We start from the raw sequence: 24,096 nt of genomic DNA, 5'->3' as shown, positions 1-24,096 counted from the left end.
CCCTGTCTCCTCTCTCCCTGTCTCCTCCCTCCCTGTCTCCTCTCTCTCTCTCTCTCTCCTTTCATCCTGCTGCTCTAGAACGTTCTCAGTACAGCTGACTCTTCAGTTCCTCACAGAAAATATGAGAAATAAACACATCCCTCCTCCCCTTCTTACAGATAAAGAAACAGCAGCAGGATGTGATGGGCTTCCTGTCAGCCAATAAGATTGAGTTTGAGGAGTGTGACATCGCTGCCAATGAGGACAACAGGAAGTGGATGAGAGAGAATGTTCCGGAGGAGGCTAGACCCACTGCAGGGAACCCTCTACCTCCACAGATCTTCAACCAGGACAGATACTGTGGGGTGGGAAACACACACACAGATGGGGTGCACAATATTGAGCGATAGTGAATTGTAATAAATTAGTATCATTTATTGCCTTAGTCAGCAGTTGTTCTAGCATCATTCTGTTTCTATGTTAGTCTGTAACAGCCCTACTAAAATAGCTTTAATTAGCTTGACCCAGTTTATCTGTGTGTTCAGCTCAGTCAGTCAGGCATCATGATGACTAATAGAGGTTATAGTAGGGGGTTGATGGAGGTTATGGTATAAAGGACTAATAGAGGTTATAGTAGGGGGTTGATGGAGGTTATGGTATAAAGGACTAATAGAGGTTATAGTAGGGGGTTGATGGAGGTTATGGTATAAAGGACTAATAGAGGTTATAGTAGGGGGTTGATGGAGGTTATGGTATAAAGGACTAATAGAGGTTATAGTAGGGGGTTGATGGAGGTTATGGTATAAAAGGACTAATAGAGGTTATAGTAGGGGGTTGATGGAGGTTATGGTATAAAGGACTAATAGAGGTTATAGTAGGGGGTTGATGGAGGTTATGGTATAAAGGACTAATAGAGGTTATAGTAGGGGGTTGATGGAGGTTATGGTATAAAGGACTAATAGATGTTATAGTAGGGGGTTGATGGAGGTTATGGTATAAAAGACTAATAGAGGTTATAGTAGGGGGTTGATGGAGGTTATGGTATAAAGGACTAATAGAGGTTATAGTAGGGGGTTGATGGAGGTTGTGGTATAAAGGACTAATAGAGGTTATAGTAGGGGGGTTGATGGAGGTTATGGTATAAAGGACTAATAGAGGTTATAGTAGGGGGTTGATGGAGGTTATGGTATAAAGGACTAATAGAGGTTATAGTAGGGGGTTGATGGAGGTTATGGTATAAAGGACTAATAGAGGTTATAGTAGGGGGTTCAATAACACACAAAGACAGAGGAGATGACAGATAGCTCCAGTAAAGTTTATGCTCTGTAGTAAAGGTTGTGTTTGCTGTTGGGTGTGTTGGTGTGTGTGTGTGTGTCTGTGTGTCTGTCTGTGTGTGTGTGTGTGTCTGTCTGTGTGTGTGTGTGTGTGTCTGTGTGTGTGTCTGCGTGTGTGTGTGTGTCTGTCTGTGTGTCTGTGTGTGTGTTGTAAAGTGACTATTTGCTGTTGGGTGTGAAGCCAGCTTGTCCTGTGAGATAAAAAAAAAGCTGAATGTCAGATTCACTGTTTACTGACCGGTTCATCCCTGACTGTAGAATGTATGGACCTGCTAACATTGAATAGCTCCTGTTAACCTTTTCTCTCCCCTCAGAACTACAAGGCTGTAGGATTTATAATGGTTTTATCTCTCTCCCCTCAGAACTACAAGGCTGTAGGATTTATAATGGTTTTATCGCTCTCTCCTTCAGAACTACAAGGCTGTAGGATTTATAATGGTTTTATCTCTCCCCTCAGAACTACAAGGCTGTAGGATTTATAATGGTTTTATCTCTCTCCCCTCAGAACTACAAGGCTGTAGGATTTATAATGGTTTTATCGCTCTCTCCTTCAGAACTACAAGGCTGTAGGATTTATAATGGTTTTATCTCTCTCCCCTCAGAACAACAAGGCTGTAGGATTTATAATGGTTTTATCGCTCTCTCCTTCAGAACTACAAGGCTGTAGGGTTTATAATGGTTTTATCTCTCCCCTCAGAACTACAAGGCTGTAGGATTTATAATGGTTTTATCTCTCTCCCCTCAGAACTACAAGGCTGTAGGATTTATAATGGTTTTATCTCTCTCCCCTCAGAACAACAAGGCTGTAGGATTTATAATGGTTTTATCGCTCTCTCCTTCAGAACTACAAGGCTGTAGGGTTTATAATGGTTTTATCTCTCCCTCAGAACTACAAGGCTGTAGGATTTATAATGGTTTTATCTCTCTCCCCTCAGAACTACAAGGCTGTAGGATTTATAATGGTTTTATCGCTCTCTCCTTCAGAACTACAAGGCTGTAGGATTTATAATGGTTTTATCTCTCTCCCCTCAGAACTACAAGGCTGTAGGATTTATAATGGTTTTATCGCTCTCTCCTCAGAACTACAAGGCTGTAGGGTTTATAGTGGTTTTATCTCTCCTTCAGAACTACGAGGCGTTCTTTGATGCCAGAGAAGACAACATTGTCTACGCTTTCCTGGGTCTCACCGCTCCCCCTGGATCTAAGGTACCTTAACCCTTACACCTTAACCCCTAGTCCCTAACCCCCACACCCTAACACTTAACACTTTCTGGGTCTCACCGCTCCCCCTGAGGGCACCCTTAGAGGCCGAGCAGTTGCCATACCAGGCGGTGATGCAACCAGTCAGGATGCTCTCGATGGTGCAGCTGTAGAACTTTTTGAGGATCTGAGGACCCATGCCAAATCTTTTCAGTCTCCTGAGGGGGAATAGGCTTTGTCATGCCCTCTTCACGACTGTCTTGGTGTGTTTGGACCATGATAGTTCGTTGGTGATGTGGACACCAAGGAACTTGAAGCTCTCAACCTGTTCCACTACAGCTCCGTCGATGAGAATGGGGGCGTGCTCAGTCCTCTTTTTTTTCCTGTAGTCCACAATCATCTCCTTTGTCTTGGTCATGTTGAGGGAGAGGTTGTTATCCTGGCACCACACTGCCAGGTCTCTGACCTCCTCCCTATAGGCTGTCTCATCGTTGTTGGTGATCAGGCCTACCACTGTTGTGTCGTCGGCAAACTTAATGATGGTGTTGGAGTCGTGCCTGGCCATGCAGCCATGGGTGAACAGGGAGTACAGGAGGGGACTGAGCACGCACCCCTGAGGGGCCCCCGTGTTGAGGATCAGCATGGCAGATGTGTTGTTACCTACCCTTACCACCTGGGGGCGGCCAGTCAGGAAGTCCAGGATACAGTTGCAGAGGGAGGTGTTTAGTTCCAGGGTCCTTAGCTTAGTGATGAGCTTTGAGGGCACTATGGTGTTGAACGTTGAGCTGTAGTCAATTAATAGCATTCTCACGTAGGTGTTCCTCTTGTCCAGATGGGAAAGGGCAGTGTGGAGTGCAATAGAGATTCCATCATCTGTGGATCTGTTGGGGCGGTATGCAAATTGGAGTGGGTCTAGGGTTTCTGGGATAATGGTGTTGATGTGAGCCATGACCAGCCTTTCAAAGCACTTCATGGCTACAGACATGAGTGCTACGGGTCGGTAGCCATTTTGGCAGGTTATCTTAGTTTCCTTGGGCACAAGGACTATGGTGGTCTGCTTGAAACATGTTGTTATTACAGAGTCAGTCAGGGACATGTTGAAAATGTCAGTGAAGACACTTGCCAGTTGGTCAGCACATGCTCGGATTACACGTCCTGGTAATCCGTCTGGTCCTGCGGCCTTGTGAATGTTGACCTGCTTAAAAGTCTTACTCACATCGGATACAGAGAGCGTGATAACATAGTCATCCGGAACAGCTGGTGCTCTCATGCCTGCTTCAGTGTTGCTTGCCTCGAAGCGAGCATAGAAGTGATTTAGCTCGTCTGGTAGGCTTGTGTCACTGGGCAGCTCGCGGCTGTGCTTCCCTTTGTAGTCTGTAATAGTTTTCAAGCCCTGCCACATCCGACGAGCGTCAGAGCCGGTGTAGTACGATTCAATCTTAGTCCTGTATTGACTCTTTTCCTGTTTGATGGTTTGTCGGAGGGCATAGCGGGATTTCTTATAAGCGTCCGGGTTAGAGTCCCGCTCCTTGAAAGCGGCAGCTCTACCCTTTAGCTCAGTGCAGATGTTGCCTGTAATCCATGGCTTCTGGTTGGGGTATGTACGTACGGTCACTGTGGGGACGACGTCATCGATGCACTTATTGATGAAGCCAGTGACTGATGTGGTGTACTCCTCAATGCTATCGGAAGAATCCCGGAACATGTTCCAGTCTGTGTTAGCAAAACAGTCCTGTAGCTTAGCATCTGCGTCATCTGACCACTTTTTTATTAACTTCCTGCTTTAGTTTTTGCTTATAAGCAGGAATCAGGAGGATAGAGTTATGGTCAGATTTGCCAAATGGAGGGCAAGGGAGAGCTTTGTACGCGTCTCTGTGTGTGGAGTAAAGGTGGTCTAGAGTTTTTTTTTTTTCTCTGTTGCACATTTAACATGCTGGTAGAAATTAGGTAGAATGGATTTAAGTTTCCCTGCATTAAAGTCCACGGCCACTAGGAGCGCTGCCTCCGGATGAGCGTTTTCCTGTTTACTTATGGCCTTATACAGCTCATTCAGTGCAATCTTAGTGCCAGCATCGGTTCGCGGCGGTAAATTGACAGCTATGAAAAATATAGATGAAAACTCTCTTGGTAAATAGTGTGGTCTACAGCTTATCATGAGATATTCTACCTCCGGCGAGCAAAACCTTGAGACTTCCTTAGTATTAGATTTTATGCACCAGCTGTTGTTTACAAATATACACAGACCGCCACCCCTTGTCTTACCGGAGTCAGCCGTTCTATCCTGCCGATATAGCGTATATCCCGCCAGCTGTATGTTATCCATGTCGTCGTTCAGCCACGACTCGGTGAAACATAAGATATTACAGTTTTTAATGTCCCGTTGGAAGGATAACGTAATCTTAGGTCGTCCAATTTGTTCTCCAATGATTGAACATTGGCTAATAGGATTGATGGGAGCGGCAGTTTACTCGCTCGCCGTCGGATCCTTACAAGGCACCCCGACCTACGTCCACGATATCTCTGTCTCTTCCTCATGCGAATGATGGGGATTTGGGCCTTGTCGGGTGTCTGTAGGATGTCCTTCGCGTCTGACTCATTGAAGAAAAATGATTTGTCCAATACGAGGTGAGTAATCGCTGTCCTGATATCCAGAAGCTCTTTTTGGTCATAAGAGACGGTGGCAGAAACATTATATACAGAAATAATGAGAACAAACACATAATAATACAATTTGAATAAAATGGACTGAGGGCTTGTAGGCCCGTTGTAAGGCAGGTCCTTACCAGACATCACCGGCAACAACGTCGCCTATGGGCACAAACCCACCGTCACTGGACCAGACAGGACTGGCAAAAAGTGCCCTTCACAGACGAGTCGCGGTTTTGTCTCACCAGGGGTGATGGTCGGATTTGCGTTTATCTTCAAAGGAATGAGTGTTACACCGAGGCCTGTACTCTGGAGCGGGATCGATTTGGAGGTGGAGGGTCCATTATGGTCTGGGACGGTGTGTCACAGCATCATCGGACTGAGCTTGTTGTCATTGCAGGCAATCTCAACGCTGTGCGTTACAGGGAAGACATCCTCCTCCCTCATGTGGTACCATTCCTGCAGGCTCATCCTGACATGACCCTCCAGCATGACAATGCCACCAGCCATACTGCTCGTTCTGTGCGTGATTTCCTGCAAGACAGGAATGTCAGTGTTCTGCCATGGCCAGCGAAGAGCCCGGATCTCAATCCTATTGAGCACGTCTGGGACCTGTTGGATCGGAGGGTGAGGGCTAGGGCCATTCCCCCCATAAATGTCCGGGAACTTGCAGGTGCCTTGGTGGAAGAGTGGGGTAACATCTCACAGCAAGAACTGGCTAATCTGGTGCAGTCCATGAGGAGGAGATGCACTGCAGTACTTAATGCAGCTGGTGGTCACACCAGATACTGACTGTTACTTTTGATTTTGACCCCCCCTTTGTTCAGGGACACATTATTCCATTTCTGTTAGTCACATGTCTGTGGAACTTGTTCAGTTTATGTCTCAGTTGTTGAATCTTGTTATGTTCAGACAAATATTTACACATGTTAAGTTTGCTGAAAATAAACGCAGTTGAGAGGACGTTTCTTTTTTTGCTGAGTTTATATGTATTTATATGTATGTATGTGTATATGTATGTATATATATATATATGTCACACCCTGGCTCTGGGGACTCTATATGTTGAGCCAGGGTGTGTAGATTCTATGTGTTTGTGTTCTGTGTTATAGTTCTAGTTGTTTCATTTCTATGTTGGCCAGTGTGGTTCTCAATCAGAGGCAACGAGTGTCAGCTGTGGCTGGTTGTCTCTGATTGGGAACCACATTTAAACAGGCTGTTTTCCCACAGTAGTTGTGGGATCTTGTTCCTTTTGGTTTGTTCCGTGTTGGTTGTGTTTAACCTAGGACGTCACGTTATCGTTTATTGTTTTGTTCGTGTTATCACTTTTGATAATAAAGTATGTTCGCTCATCACGCTGCGCCTTGGTCTACTCCGTTCAACGATCGTGACAATATATATATATTTGCAGAAAAAAAACATATGGGAAGTGATGCAGACAATTACATTGATGGAAGTTACAATCTATCTGCAATATTAAAGCTGATCTTTCCCTGAAACAAAACAAAACTATATATATATTTAAAAAATACCCCCTATCAAGACTTGCTAGCTAGCCCTACTGGCTGCGCGCCAAATTAGATAACATTCTTGATTCTAGTTACTAAGATAAATAAAACATCACCTTACCGTTAACTTCTTTGAGGTATTTTTTGAACAGCTTCTCACTTCTTTGTTTCTCCAGTTGTCAGTTCGACCACACACCATTTACACACTTATTTGTGGCGCCCAAATTAAAAAATGACAGTTGGAACCAGTTACATTGATTTTAGCTTGTGGTTTGTATGCACCTTTATGCAGAGGGAACACAAAAACTATAGCTAGTGTCTGAAAGAATGATATGGATTTAATTTTTGGCAAATTATTGAGCATGTCCTCAAAACTCAAATAGCATCAGAAATGGTCCTTATTTAGCATATCAAAAAGCATATCAAGATCCTGAGATGGACCTCAGTCAAGAGCATATGCATTGTATGTGCTGAGAAAATATACTATGTAGGCCTACTGTCAGTATTTCAAATCAAATCAAATTGTATTTGTCACATGCGCTGAATACAACAGGTGTAGACCTTACAGTGAAATGCTTACTTACAAGTCCTTAACCAACAATGCAGTTTTAAGAAAGAATACCAAAAAAAATCACAAAAAAGACAATATAAAATAATACAAAATAAAGTAACAAATAATTAAAGAGCAGCAGTAAAATAAAATAACAGGAGGGAGGCTATATACATGGGGTACCGGTACATAGTCAATGTGCGGGGGCACCGGTTAGTCGAGGTAATTGGGGTAATATGTACATGTAGGTAGAGTTATTAAAGTGACTATGCATAGATAATAAACAGAGTAGCAGCGGCGTAAAATAGGGGTGGGTAGCCATTTGATTAGATGTTCAGGAGTCTTATGGCTTTGGGGTAGAAGCTGTTGAGAAGTCTATTGGACCTAGACTTGGCGCTCCGGTACCTCTTGCCGTACGGTAGCAGAGAGAACAGTCTATGACTAGGGTGGCTGGAGTCTTTGACAATTTTTAGGGCCTTCCTCTGACACCGCCTGGAATAGAGGTCCTGGATGGCAGGAAGCTTGGCCCCAGTGATGTACTGGGCCGTACGCACTACCCTCTGTAGTGCCTTGCGGTCGGAGGCCGAGCAGTTGCCATACCAGGCAGTGATGCAACCAGTCAGGATGCTCTCGATGGTGCAGCTGTAGAACCTTTTGAGGATCTGAGGACCCATGCCAAATCTTTTCAGTCTCCTGAGGGGGAGTAGACTTTGTAGTGCCCTCTTCACGACTGTCTTGGTGTGCTTGTCATCATATAGAGAAAATAAGATGTCCACATAGGCCTATCTCAGAATATCTAATGAGTAAATATCCAGCCATACCATGTATGATATCTAATGAGTCCATATCTCTCCATACCATGTATATACCATGTATATATATCCAGAGGGAATCCAAAAATTATTTGAGAATGAAAGAAAAATATGGATTTCATATTTGTCAAATTATTGAGCGTGTGCTGAAAACTCAGAAATGCATCAGAAATCTTCCTTATTTTCAGCATATCCAAAAGCATATCAAGATCTGGATATGGACCTGAAAGCATATCAAGATCTGGATATGGACCTGAAAGCATATCAAGATCTGGATCTGGACCTGAAAGCATATCAAGATCTGGATATGGACCTGAAAGCATATCAAGATCTGGATATGGACCTGAAAGCATATCAAGATCTGGATATGGACCTGAAAGCATATCAAGATCTGGACATGGACCTGAAAGCATATCAAGATCTGGATCTGGACCTGAAAGCATATCAAGATCTGGATATGGACCTGAAAGCATATCAAGATCTGGATATGGACCTGAAAGCATATCAAGATCTGGATCTGGACCTGAAAGCATATCAAGATCTGGATCTGGACCTGAAAGCATATCAAGATCTGGATATGGACCTGAAAGCATATCAAGATCTTGATATGGACCTGAAAGCATATCAAGATCTGGATATGGACCTGAAAGCATATCAAGACCTGGATATGGACCTGAAAGCATATCAAGATCTGGATATGGACCTGAAAGCATATCAAGACCTGGATATGGACCTGAAAGCATATCAAGACCTGGATATGGACCTGAAAGCATATCAAGACCTGGATATGGACCTGAAAGCATATCAAGACCTGGATATGGACCTGAAAGCATATCAAGATCTGGATATGGACCTGAAAGCATATCAAGATCTGGATATGGACCTGAAAGCAAGATGGACCTCAGCCAAGAGAAGTTTATTTGGAATCAATATAGCTTTATATCTTGAATGTGCTGAGAAAACACAGATATGCTCTCTCTCCCTGTCTCTCTATCTCCCCTCCTCTCTATGTATACTGTCAGTATTGTCTCTCGCTCTCTCCCTCTCTCTCTCCCTGTCTCTCTATCTCCCCTCCTCTCTCTCTCTATGTATACTGTCAGTATTTGTCAACAGGAAGAGAGAAAGTAGGATGTCACATAACTCAGGATATTGAATGTCCATATCCGGCCATACGAAATGTCCATGTGTGATATTCAGAGTAATCCAAATATCACATCAGGATATGGTGCGTATCCACAAAACTACAAATATGCATTGGACATGATCTGTATTCTGTAGAATATCAAAAACATGTAATGTAAAGATATCCCTTGATATGGACCCTTTTGGCCCAATGACACTTTCTCCCAACTCCAAGCCATCTTATCAATGTCCCAAGCCAAACTCAGTTAATCCCTACCATTGTGTCACTGAGTTGTCATAATGCTTCAGCAAATGTACATTATCCCAGGGGCGCTGGAAGACACAATGTAAGTAACCTAATTTATGTCCCCCTTACTGCCCTGAATGCCTCTGCTGATCCCACAGCTATTGTATGCAGTAAACATAATAATAATAATATGCCATTTAGCAGACACTTTTATCCAAAGCGACTTACAGTCATGTGCACATACATTTTTTACGTATGGGTGGTCCCGGGGATCGAACCCACTACCCTGGCGTTACAAGCGCCATGCTCTACCAATTGAGCTACAGAGGACCACATGTGCCTATGAACCAGAGTTATACTGTTAGCATTGAGGCGGTGTGCCCTAGTAGGAAGTCCACTGTGTGCAGCTCACCCTGTACTAACATACATAACATGAGCCTGTCTACTTCTGCTAAGCTTCCCAGTAAAGAAATGAAAGCAATCAAGCATCCAAGAAAAGTGCTCAAAATAGCCCACATTCACATATGTAACCTAAGAAACAAGGTTCTTGAAGTCAATAACTTGCTAGTAACATATAACATTCATATTCTGACTATCTCTGAAACTCACTAAGATAATACCTTTGATGATACAGTGGTAGCAATACAAGGTTATAACATTTACAGAAAATACAGAAATGCCAATGGTGGAGGTGTTGCTGTTTATATTAAGAACCACATTCCTGTAAAGCTTAGAGAGGATCTCATGTTAAATGCTGTTGAAGTAATATGGCTACAGGTTCACCTGCCTCACCTAAAGCCCATTCTGGTGGGAAACTGCTATAGACCACCAAGTGCTAACAGTCAGTATCTGGATAATATGTGTGAAATGCTTGATAATGTATGTGATATCAACAGAGAGGTATATTTTCTGGGTGATTTCAATATTGACTGGCTTTCATCAGGCTGCCCACTCAAGAAAAAGCTTCAAACTATAACTAGTGCCTGCAACCTGGTTCAGGTTATCAGTCAACCTATTTAAAACAACTATCCTACCGATCCTTGACTTTGGCGATGTCATTTACAAAATAGCCTCCAACACTCTACTCAGCAAATTGGATGTAGTCTATCACAGTGCCATCCGTTTTGTCTCCAAAGCCCCATACACTACCCACCACTGTGACCTGTACGTTCTTGTTGGCTGGTCCTCATTACATGTTCGTCGTCAAACCCACTGGCTCCAGGCCATCTATAAATCACTGCTAGGCAAATCCCCGCCTTATCTTAGCTCATTGGTCACCATAGCAACACCCACCCGTAGTATGCGCTCCAGCAGGTATATCTCACTGGTCATCCCCAAAGCCAACACCTCCTTTGGCCGCCATTCCTTCCAGTTCTCTGCTGCCAATGACTGGAAAGAATTGCAAAAATCTCTGAAGCTGGAGACTCTTATCTCCCTCACTAACTTTAAGCATCAGTTGTCAGAGCACCTTACCGATCACTGCACCTGTACACAGCCCATCTGAAATTAGCCCACCCAACTACCTCATCCCTATATTGTTCTTTATTTTGCTCATTTGCACCCCAGTATCTCTATTTGCACATAATCTCTTGCACATCTATCATTCCAGTGTTAATACTAATTGTAATTATTTTGCACTATGGCCTATTTATTGCCTTACCTCCATAACTTACTACATTCGCACACACTGTATATATATTTTCTGTTGTATTTTTGACTTTATGTTTTGTTTACCCCATATGTAACTCTGTGTTGTTGTTTTTATCACACTGCTTTGCTTTATCTTGGCCAGGTCGCAGTTGTAAATGAGAACTTGTTCTCAACTGGCTTACCTGGTTAAATAAAGGTGAAATAAAAAAAAATATATAAAAAAATACCAGGGTAGTTACAAACAGCACAGGAATGAAATCATCAACGTGTATTGATCACATCTTTACTAATGCTGCAGAAATTTGCTTTAAAGCAGTATCCAGATCCATTGGATGTAGTGATCACAATATAGTAGCCATATCTAGGAAAACCAAAGTTCCAAAGGCTGGGCCTAATATTGTGTAGAAGAGGTCATACAATATGTTTTGTAGTGATTATTATGTTGATGATGTAAATAATATTTGCTGGTCTGTGGTGTGTAATGACGAGCAACCATTTATGAAATTGCTTAAACCAGTTACTAATAATTAAGAAAATGACTGTAAAAACTGTTACATCCACTTGGATTGATGAGGAATTTAAACATTGTATGGTTGAGAGGGATGAGGCAAAAGGTATGGCAAATAAGTCTGGCAACAAGACCGATTGGCAAATGTACTGTAAATTGAGAAATCATGTGACTAAACTGAATAAAAAGAAGAAGAAACTACACTATGAAACAAAGATAAATGACAAAGAATAATAGTAAAAAGCTTTGGAGCACGTTAAATGAAAATTTGGGCAAAAAGGCAAACTCAGCTCCATCATTCATTGAATCAGATGGCTCATTCATCACAAACCCACTGATATTGCCAACTACTTTAATAATTTTTTAATTGGCAAGATTAGCAAACTTATGCATGACATGCCAGCAACAAATGCTGACACTACACATCCAAGTATATTGGACCAAATTATGAAAGACAAGCATTGTAATTTTGAATTCTGTAAAGTGAGTGTGGAAGATGTGAAAAATTATTGTTGTCTATCAACAATGACAAGCCACCGGGGTCTGACAACTTGGATGGAAAATTACTGAGGATAATAGCGGACGATATTGTCACATCTTCAATCTAAACCTACTAGAAAGTGTGTGCCCTCAGGCCTGGAGGGACGCAAAAGTCAAAAATTGTAAAGCCCCCTTTACTGGCTCAAATAGTCAACCAATCAGCCTGTTACCAACCCTTAGTAAACTTTTGGAAGAAATGGTGTTTGACCAGATACAATGTTATTTTACAGTAAACATATTGACACCAGACTTTCAGCATGCTTATAGACAAATGACTGATGATTGGTTGAGAGAAATTGATGATAAAAAGATTGTGGGGGCTGTTTTGTCAGCTTTTGACATTATCGATCATAGTCTGTTGCTGGACGTATGTGTTATGGCTTTACACCCCCTGATATAATGTGGATAAAGAGTTACCTGTCTAACAGAACACAGAGGGTGTTCTTTAATGGAAGCCTCTCCAACAAAATCCAGGTAGAATCAGGAATTCCCCAGGGCAGCTGTCTAGGCCCCTTACTTTTTTTCAATCTTGACTAATGATTATGAATTATGTATGCGGATGACTCAACACTATACACGTCAGCTACTACAGTGACTGAAATGACTGCAACACTTAACTAAGAGCTGCAGTTAGTTTCAGAATGGGTGGCAAGGAATAAGTTAGTCCTACATATTTCAAAAACTAAAAGCATTGTATTTGGGACAAATCATTCACTAAACCCTAAACCTCAACTAAATCTTGTAATAAATAATGTGGAAATTGAGCAAGTTTAGGTGACTAAACTGCTTGGAGTAACCCTGGATTGTAAACTGTCATGGTCAAAACATATTGATACAACAGTAGCTAAGATGGGGAGAAGTCTGTCTATAATAAAGCGCTGCTCTGCCTTCTTAACAGCACTATCAACAAGGCAGGTCCTACAGGCCCTAGTTTTGTCACACCTGGACTACTGTTCAGTCGTGTGGTCAGGTGCCACAATGAGGGATTTGGAAAATTGCAATTGGCTCAGAACAGGGCAGCACGGCTGGCCCTTGGATGTACACAGAGAGCTAACATTAATAATTTGCATGTCAATCTCTCCTGGCTCAAAGTGGAGGAGAGATTGACTTCATCACTACTTGTATTTGTGAGAGGTATTGACATGTTGAATGCACCGAGCTGTCTGTTTGAATTACTGGCACACAGCTCGGACATCCATGCATAACCCATAAGACATGCCACCAGAGGTCTCTTCACAGTCCCCAAGTCCAGAACAGACTATGGGAGGTGCACAGTACTACATAGAGCCATGACTACATGGAACTCTATTCCACATCAGGTAACTGATGCAAGCAGTAGAATCAGATTTAAAAAACAGATACAAATACACCTTATGGAACAGCGGGGACTGTGAAGCAACACAAACATAGGCACAGATACGTGATAACATACGCACTATACACACACGTACATATGGATTTTGTGTTGTAGATATGTGGTAGTAGATTAGTGGCATGAGGGAACACACTTAATGTGTTGTGAAATCTGTTGTGAATGTATTGTGATGTTTTAAAAAATGTATAACTGCCTTAATTTTGTTGGACCCCAGGAAGAGGGCCTTGGCAGCACCTCACACTTAACCCTAACCACACACCCCTCCCGAGTGGCGCAGTGGTCTAAGGCACTGCATCGCAGTGCTAACTGTGCCACTAGAGATCCTGGTTTGAATCCAGGCTCTGTCGTAGCCGGCCACGACCGGGAGACATGGGGCGGCGCACAATTGGCCCAGCGTCGTCCAAGGTAGGGGAGGGTTTGGCCGGCAGAGATGGCGTTTGCAAAGCCAGGGTTGTGGGTTCGATTCCCATGGGGGGCCGGTATGAAAAAAATTATGTATGCACTCACTAACTGTAAGTCGCTCTGGATAAGAGCGTCTGCTAAATGACTAAAAATGTAAAAATGTAATGAATTAACACCAGTCACATTCTGTCTTCTATCAGTTACACATCTGTATATTATCAAACCCAACTCCAATCCTGTATACGCCTACCCCAGTGCTCCTCTGTCTGTCTATATGTCTCTGCACCCTGGCTCCCCCTCTCTGCCACTCAGGGAACTGCAGGGAGGTATGTGTCACCATGGAGATACAGGGGGTTTCCTGGGTCAAACTGAAGCTGTTAAAACCAACAGACTTTACTACTAAAATTCACCACACCTCTTTCTCCTTCCTCTTTATTGGCATGAGAAACGTATGTTAACATTGCCAAAGCAAGTGAAGTAGATAATAAACAAAAGTGAAATAAACAATACATATTAACAGTAAACATTACACTCAGAAGTTCCAAAAGAATAAAGACATTTCAAATGTAATATTATGTCTATATACAGTGTTGTAACGATAGTTAAGGTACAAAAGAGATGATAAATAAACATAAATATGGGTTGTATTTAATAATAATAATATGCCATTTAGCAGACGCTTTTATCCAAAGCGACTTACAGTCATGTGTGCATACATTTTTAAGTATGGGTGGTCCCAGGGATCGAACCCACTACCCTGGCTTTACAAACGCCAAGCTCTACCAATTGAGCTACAGAGGACCACAATGGTGTTTGTTCTTCACTGGTTGCCCTTTTCTTGTTGCAACAGGTCACAAATATTGCTGCTGTGATTACACACTGTGGTATTTCACCCAATAGATATGGGAGTTTATCAAAATTGGATTTTTTTTCGAATTCTTTGTGGTTCTGTGTAATCTGAGGGAAATATGTGTCTCTAATATGGTCATACATTTGGCAGGAGGTTAGGAAGTGCAGCTCAGTTTCTACCCCATTGTGTGGGCAGTGTGCACATAGCCTGTCTTCTCTTGAAAGCCAGGTCTGCCTACGGTGACCTTTCTCAATAGCAAGGCTATGTTCACTGAGTCTGTACATAGTCAAAGCTTTCCTTACGTTTGGGTCAGTCACAGTGGTCAGGTATTCTGCCACTGTGTACTCTGTTTAGGGCCAAATAGCGTTCTAGTTTTATCTGTTTTTTTTGTTAATTCTTTCCAATGTGTCTCTCTCTCTCTCCATATTTCTCTCTGTAGGAGGCTGATGCTCTAGCCAAGAGAGAGCAGCAATAGTTCCTGACTCCAACCCCAGTCCAGACCATGACCAAGTCAGATCCTGCTGGGCAGACCAGACCATATCATTCTCACTTTGTTAGAGGTCAGGGGTTTCTTTCCAGATGTTTAGTTTAGTTTAGTTGTTGTTGTGTCTCATGCTTCAGCTGTGCCTTATCAGCTGGGTATGAGGAGGTACTGAAGCAGAGCATGCTGGGTACCCATGAGCCTCTCCGCTGGCCTTAAAGCCTGTTGTCTGAATGTCTCCACACCTGATGTCATGATGTTCCAGTCAGTCTGAATGCGTGTAATATCAGAGTAGCACCTCTCTCTAATGTTAAACACAACAATGTCTCCTCTCTCCAAATCTTCTTCCTCTCCCTCCCCACTTCTCAGCATTCTGACCTTCTCTTTATACACGGCCCCTTCTAGATGCTAGTTGTTTTATGCCTGAGGCCCTGTGACTTAATGTTTTGATCTGCTTGTTTTGATAGAGATTAAATGTGATAAAGATAACATGAAGTAATACAAATATAACATGCCAAAATATACTTCTGTAACGGAAGCAGATAGGTGACCTGTAATGTGTTATTGTAAACATTCTATTTCACATCACGTCTGTATACAGCTAACTACTAACAGATTCACACATTTACTGGTCAGAATGTTTGTTCAGCTTGGTGCCATATTATTAATATGGTCCATATGATCAGAAATCTCTCCTCTGCCTCACCATAATGGTCTTATTTTTATGTACAATAAAGATCTGAGAGTTGTTTTACTGGTTATAACAGCGTTGTGCGTTGTTGTTATCACTCACATTGACTGTCTAGAAACTGTATAGGCTAGTGGCAAGGCCTCCACATTTTTTAGATACCCCTACCCAAGGTAAAACAAAACACAATCATGTTTTTTCACATCTCTAATGTCTCCCATTTATGAAATGGATGGTTGTGCAAATGTGGTTAAGTTGATAGATATCGTGACACACACCCTAAACTGAAAAGGTGCAGCATAGTGCCTGGCTGGAGGGGGTGCAGCATAGTGCCTGGCTGGAGGGGGGTGCAGCATAGTGCCTGGCTGGAGGGGGTGCAGCATAGTGCCTGGCTGGAGGGGGTGCAGCATAGTGCCTGGCTGGAGGGGGTGCAGCATAGTGCCTGGCTGGAGGGGGTGCAGCATAGTGCCTGGCTGGAGGGGGTGCAGCATAGTGACCAGCATAAACCAGCACCGACCAGCACAGACCAGCACAGACCAGCATAGACCAGCACTGACCAGCACAGACCAGCATAGACCAGCACTGACCAGCATAAACCAGCATAGACCAGCACTGACCAGCATAAACCAGCATAGACCAGCACTGACCAGCATAGACCAGCACTGACCAGCATAAACCAGCACCGACCAGCACAGACCAGCACTGACCAGCATAGACCAGCACTGACCAGCATAAACCAGCACTGACCAGCATAAACCAGCACCGACCAGCACAGACCAGCATACACCAGCACTGACCAGCACAGACCAGCACTGACCAGCACAGACCAGCATAGACCAGCACTGACCAGCACAGACCAGCATAGACCAGCACTGAGCAGCATAAACCAGCACTGAGCAGCATAAACCAGCACTGAGCAGCATAAACCAGCACTGAGCAGCATAGACCAGCACTGACCAGCATAAACCAGCACGAAATGTATGCTGCTACATACTGTTTTGCTTCAGCAGGGATACCATTTCATGGACGTCAAATCAGGTGGAAATATGATTTTTGTAGATACATTTTTTTTTTTTTTTTTTTTTGTCATTTAGCAGACGCTCTTATCCAGAGCGACTTACAGTTAGTGAGTGCATACATTCTTTTTTTTTATTTTCATACTGGCCCCCCGTGGGAATCGAACCCACAACCCTGGCGTCACAAACGCCATGCTCTACCAACTGAGCTACATCCCTGCCAGCCATTCCCTCCCCTACCCTGGACGACGCTGGGCCAATTGTGCGCCACCCCATGGGTCTCCCGGTCGCGGCCGGCTACGACAGAGCCTGGATTCGAACCAGGATCTCTAGTGGCACAGCTAGCACTGCGATGCAGTGCCTTAGACCACTGCGCCTCTCGGGAGTACATCACTATTGAGATACATCACTATTGAGATACAGTACCTGTCAAAAGTTTGGACACACCTACTCATTCAAGGGTTTTTCTTTATTTTTACTGTTTTCTACATTGTAGAATAATAGTGAAGACATCAAAACTATGAAATAACACATATGGAATCATGTTGTAACTAAAAAAGTGTTAAACAAATCAAAACATATTTTATATTTGAGATTCTTCAAAGTAGCCACCCTTTGCCTTAATGACAGCTTTGCACACTCTTGGCATTCTCTCAACCAGCTTCACCTGGAATGCTTTTCCAACAGTCTTGAAGAAGTTCCCACATATGCTGAGCACATGTTGGCTGCTTTTCCTTCATTCTTCACAAATTTGGACTCATCAGACTGAAGGACAGATTTACACCGGTCTAATGTCCATTGCTCGTGTTTCGTGGCCCAAGCAGGTCTCTTCTTCTTATTGGTGTCCTTTAGTAGTGGTTTCTTTGCAGCACATCGACCATGAAGGCCTGATTCACGCAGTCTCCTCTGAACAGTTGATGTTGAGATATGTCTGTTACTTGAACTCTGTGAAGCATTTATTTGGGCTGCAATTTCTGAGACTGGAAACTCTAATGAACTTAATCTCTGTAGCAGAGGTAACTCTGGGTCTTCCTTTCCTGTGGCGGTCCTCAAGAGAGCCAGTTCCTTCATAGCGCTTGATGGTTTTTGTGACTGCACTTGAAGAAACCTTCAAAGTTCTTGAAATTTTCCAGATTGACTGAACTTCATGTCTTAAAGTAATGATGGACTGTCGTTTCTCTATGCTTATTTGAGCTGTTCTTGCCATAATATAGACTTGGTATTTTAACAAATAGGGCTATCTTCTGTATACCACCACTACCTTGTCACAACACAAATGATTGGCTCAAATGCGTTAAGGAGGAAAGAAATTCCACAAATGTACTTTTAAGAAGGCACACCTGTAAATTGAAATGCATTCCAGGAAGCTGGTAGAGAGAATGCCAAGAGTGTGCAAAGCTGTCATCAAGGCAAAGGGTGGCTACTTTGAAGAATCTCAAATATAAAATATATTTTGATTTGTTTGACACTTTTTTGGTTACTACATGATTCCATATGTGTTATTTCATAGTTTTGATCTTTTCACTATTATTCTACAATGTAAAAATAAAGAAAAATCCTTGAATGATTAGGTGTCCAAACTTTTGACTGGTACCATACATCACTCTTGATACATCACTATTGAGATACATCACTCATGAGATACATCACTCATGAAATAACATCATTATTGAGATACGTCACTATTGAGATTAATCACGGCTGAGATACTTCACTCATGAGATACATCACTCATGAGATACATCACTACTGAGATACATCAATATTTAAATACATCACTATTGAGATACATCACTACTGAGATACCGCCCGGGCAACGAAGGAGTGGCTTCGTAAAAAGCATTTCAAGGTCCTGGAGTGGCCTAGCCAGTCTCATGAGATACATCACTCATGAAAAAACAATTATTGAGATACATCACTCATAAGACACATCACTCATGAGATACATCACTCATGAGATACATCACTCATGAGATACGTCACTCATGTGATACATCACTCGTGAGATACATCACTCATGAGATACATCACTCATGAGATACATCACTCATGAGATACATCACTACTGAGATACATCACTCTTGATACATCACTATTGAGATACATCACTCATGAGATACATCACTCATGAAATAACATAATTATTGAGATACGTCACTATTGAGATTAATCACGGCTGAGATACTTCACTCATGAGATACATCACTCATGAGATACAGTGGGGGGGAAAAGTATTTAGTCAGCCATCAATTGTGCAAGTTCTCCCACTTAAAAAGATGAGAGAGGCCTGTAATTTTCATCATAGGTACACGTCAACTATGACAGACAAATTGAGAAAAAAAAATCCAGAAAATCACATTGTAGGATTTTTAATGAATTTATTTGCAAATTATGGTGGAAAATAAGTATTTGATCACCTACAAACAAGCAAGATTTCTGGCTCTCACAGACCTGTAACTTCTTCTTTAAGAGGCTCCTCTGTCCTCCACTCGTTACCTGTATTAATGGCACCTGTTTGAACTTGTTATCAGTATAAAAGACACCTGTCCACAACCTCAAACAGTCACACTCCAAACTCCACAATGACCAAGACCAAAGAGCAGTCAAAGGACACCAGAAACAAAATTGTAGACCTGCACCAGGCTGGGAAGACTGAATCTGCAATAGGTAAGCAGCTTGGTTTGAAGAAATCAACTGTGGGAGCAATTGATAATCTCCCTCGATCTGGGGCTCCATGCAAGATCTCACCCCGTGGGGTCAAAATGATCACAAGAATCCCAGAACCACACGGGGGGACCTAGTGAATGACCTGCAGAGAGCTGGGACCAAAGTAACAAAGCCTACCATCAGTAACACACTACGCCGCCAGGGACTCAAATCCTGCAGTGCCAGACGTGTCCCCCTGCTTAAGCCAGTACATGTCCAGGCCCGTCTGAAGTTTGCTAGAGTGCATTTGGATGATCCAGAAGAGGATTGGGAGAATGTCATATGGTCAGATGAAACCAAAATATAACTTTTTGGTAAAAACTCAACTCGTCATGTTTGGAGAACAAAGAATGCTGAGTTGCATCCAAAGAACACCATACCTACTGTGAAGCATGGGGGTGGAAACATCATGCTTTTGGGCTGTTTTTCTGCAAAGGGACCAGGACGACTGATCCGTGTAAAGGAAAGAATGAATGGGGCCATGTATCGTGAGATTTTGAGTGAAAACCTCCTTCCTTCAGCAAGGGCATTGAAGATGAAACGTGGCTGGGTCTTTCAGCATGACAATGATCCCAAACACACCGCCCGGGCAACGAAGGAGTGGCTTCGTAAAAAGCATTTCAAGGTCCTGGAGTGGCCTAGCCAGTCTCCAGATCTCAACCCCATAGAAAATCTTTGGAGGGAGTTGAAAGTCCGTGTTGCCCAGCGACAGCCCCAAAACATCACTGCTCTAGAGGAGATCTGCATGGAGGAAAGGGCCAAAATACCAGCAACAGTGTGTGAAAACCTTGTGAAGACTTACAGAAAATGTTTGACCTGTGTCATTGCCAACAAAGGGTATATAACAAAGTATTGAGAAACTTTTGTTATTGACCAAATACTTATTTTCCACCATAATTTGCAAATAAATTCATTAAAAATCCTACAATGTGATTTTCTGGATTTGTTTTCCTCATTTTGTTTGTCATAGTTGACGTGTACCTATGATGAAAATTACAGGCCTCTCTCATCTTTTTAAGTGGGAGAACTTGCACAATTGGTGGCTGACTAAATGCTTTTTTTCCCCACTGTACATCACTACTGAGATACATCAATATTTAAATACATCACTATTGAGATACATCACTACTGAGATACATCACTCATAAGACACATCACTCATGAGATACATCACTCATAAGACACATCACTCATGAGATACGTCACTCATGAGATACATCACTCATGAAAAAACATTATTATTGAGATACATCACTCATAAGACATCACTCATGAGATACATCACTCATGAGATACGTCACTCAAGAGATACATCACTCGTGAGATACATCACTCGTGAGATACATCACTCATGAGATACATCACTACTGAGATACATCACTACTGAGATACATCACTATTGAGATACATCAGTCATGAGATGCATCACTATTGAGATACATCACTACTATGATATATCACTATTGAGATACATCACTCATGAGCTACATATCTCATGAGATACATCACTTTTGAGATACATCAATCATAAGATACATCACTCATAAGATACATGACTCATAAGATACATCAATATTCAGATACATCACTCATGAGATACATCACTATTGAGATACATCTCTCATGAGATACATCAATGTTGAGATACATCATCAATGAGATACATGACTCATAAGATACATCATTAATAAGATACATCACTTTAGAGATACATCACAATTGAGACTCATCACTATTGAACTCATGAGATACATCACAATTGAGATAAATCAATATTGAAATATAACATTACTGAGATAAATCACTACTGAGATATATCACTATTGAGATACATCACTCATGAGATACATCACTTTTGAGATACATCAATCATAAGATACATATCTCATAAGATACATCACTCATAAGATACATCAATATTGAGATACATCTCTCGTGTGATACAACAATGTTGAGATACATCACCCATTAGACATATCATTACTGAGATACATCACTATTTAGATACATCACTCATGAGATACATCATTATTGAGATACATCACTCATTAGCTACATCCCTATTGAGATACATCACTCATGAGATACATCACTATTGAGATACATCACTATTGAGATACATCACTATTGAGATACATCACTACTGAGATTCATCACTACTGAGATACATCACTACTGAGATACATCACTCATGAGATACATCACTCAATAGATGCATCACTATTGAGATACATCAATCATAAGATACATCACTCATAAGATACATGACTCATAAGATACATCAATAATGAAATACATCACTATTGAGATACATCACTCATGAGATACATCAATGTTGAGATACATCACTATTGAGATACATCTCTCATGAGATACATCAATGTTGAGATACATCAGTATTGAGATACATCACTCATCAGATACATCACTATTGAGATACATCACTATTGAGATACATCTCTCATGAGATACATCAATGTTGAGATACATCACTATTGAGATACATCTCTCATGAGATACATCACCCATTTAGATACATCACTATTGAGATACATAACTCTTAGCTACATCACTATTGAGATACATCTCTCATGAGATACATCACTCAATAGATGAATCACTATTGAGATACATCACTATTGAGATACATCACTACTGAGATGCATCACTACTGAGATATATCACTATTGAGATACATCACTCATGAGCTACATATCTCTAGAGATACATCAATATTGAGATACATCACTCATGAGATACAACAATGTTGAGATACATCACCCATTAGACATATCATTACTGAGATACATCACTATTTAGATACATCACTCATGAGATACATCACTCATGAGATACATCATTATTGAGATACATCACTCATTAGCTACATCCCTATTGAGATACATCACTCATGAGATACATCACTCATGAGATACATTACTCATGAGATACATCACAATTGAGATACATCACTATTGAGACACATCACTATTGAGATACATCACTATTGAGATACATCACTACTGAGATACATCACTATTGAGATATATCACTACTGAGATACATCACTACTGAGATACATCACTATTGAGATACATCACTATTGAGATAAATATCTCATGAGATACATCACTCATGAGATACATCACTCATGAGATATACCACTTTTGAGATACATCACTATTGAGACACATCACTCATAAGATACATTACTCATAATATACATCACTCATGAGATACATCACTACTGAGATACATCACTATTGAGATACATCACCATTGAGACACATCACTCATAAGATACGTCACTCATGAGATACATCACTATTGAGATACATCATTACTGAGATACATCACTACTGAGATGCATCACTACTGAGATACATCACTACTGAGATACATCACTCTTGAGGTATATCACTCATGAGATACATCACTATTGAGATACATCACTATTGAGATAAATATCTCATGAGATACATCACTCATGAGATATACCACTTTTGAGATACATCACTATTGAGACACATCACTACTGAGATACATCAATCATAAGATACATCACTCATAAGATACATGACTCATAAGATACATCAATATTGAGATACATCACTCATGAGATACATCACTATTGAGATACATCATTACTGAGATACATCACTACTGAGATATATCACTATTGAGATACATCACTCATGAGCTACATATCTCTAGAGATACATCAATATTGAGATACATCACTCATGAGATACAACAATGTTGAGATACATCACCCATTAGACATATCATTACTGAGATACATCACTATTTAGATACATCACTCATGAGATACATCACTCATGAGATACATCATTATTGAGATACATCACTCATTAGCTACATCCCTATTGAGATACATCACTCATGAGATACATCACTCATGAGATACATTACTCATGAGATACATCACAATTGAGATACATCACTATTGAGATACATCACTCATGAGATATACCACTTTTGAGATACATCACTACTGAGATACATCACTATTGAGATACATCACTCATGAGATATACCACTTTTGAGATACATCACTATTGAGATACATCACTATTGAGATACATCACTATTGAGACACATCACTCATAAGATACGTCACTCATGAGATACATCACTACTGAGATACATCATTACTGAGATACATCACTATTGAGATACATCACTCATAAGATACGTCACTCATGAGATACATCACTATTGAGATACATCACTATTGAGATACATCACTATTGAGATACATCACTCATAAGATACGTCACTCATGAGATACATCACTATTGAGATACATCACTATTGAGATACATCACTATTGAGACATATCATTATTGAGATACATCACTCATGACCTACATATCTCATGAGATACATCACTTTTGAGATACATCAATCATAAGATACATCACTCATAAGATACATCACTCATAAGATACATCAATATTG

The 24,096-nt window shown here is 41.4% G+C and overlaps 1 protein-coding gene across 1 annotated transcript in view; it reads left to right on the top strand.

Annotated features, from left to right (window-relative positions):
* The window catches only part of LOC121531621 (SH3 domain-binding glutamic acid-rich-like protein), a 107,587-nt gene extending 91,622 nt beyond the window's left edge, over window positions 1-15,965 (top strand). The window contains exons 2-4 of the mRNA XM_045217181.1: window positions 159-344; window positions 2,439-2,519; window positions 15,163-15,965. Of these exons, the coding sequence (XP_045073116.1) occupies window positions 159-344; window positions 2,439-2,519; window positions 15,163-15,198 (303 nt within the window). The 3' untranslated portion in view covers window positions 15,199-15,965. The remainder of the gene's footprint in view (window positions 1-158; window positions 345-2,438; window positions 2,520-15,162) is intronic.
* The last annotated feature ends 8,131 nt before the right edge of the window (window positions 15,966-24,096 follow it).

This window comes from Coregonus clupeaformis, unplaced genomic scaffold, assembly GCF_020615455.1.
Source record: "Coregonus clupeaformis isolate EN_2021a unplaced genomic scaffold, ASM2061545v1 scaf0956, whole genome shotgun sequence".
NCBI lineage: Eukaryota > Metazoa > Chordata > Actinopteri > Salmoniformes > Salmonidae > Coregonus > Coregonus clupeaformis.
Note: the sequence above shows the minus strand (reverse complement) of the source record. Positions and strands in the feature narration are given on the sequence as shown.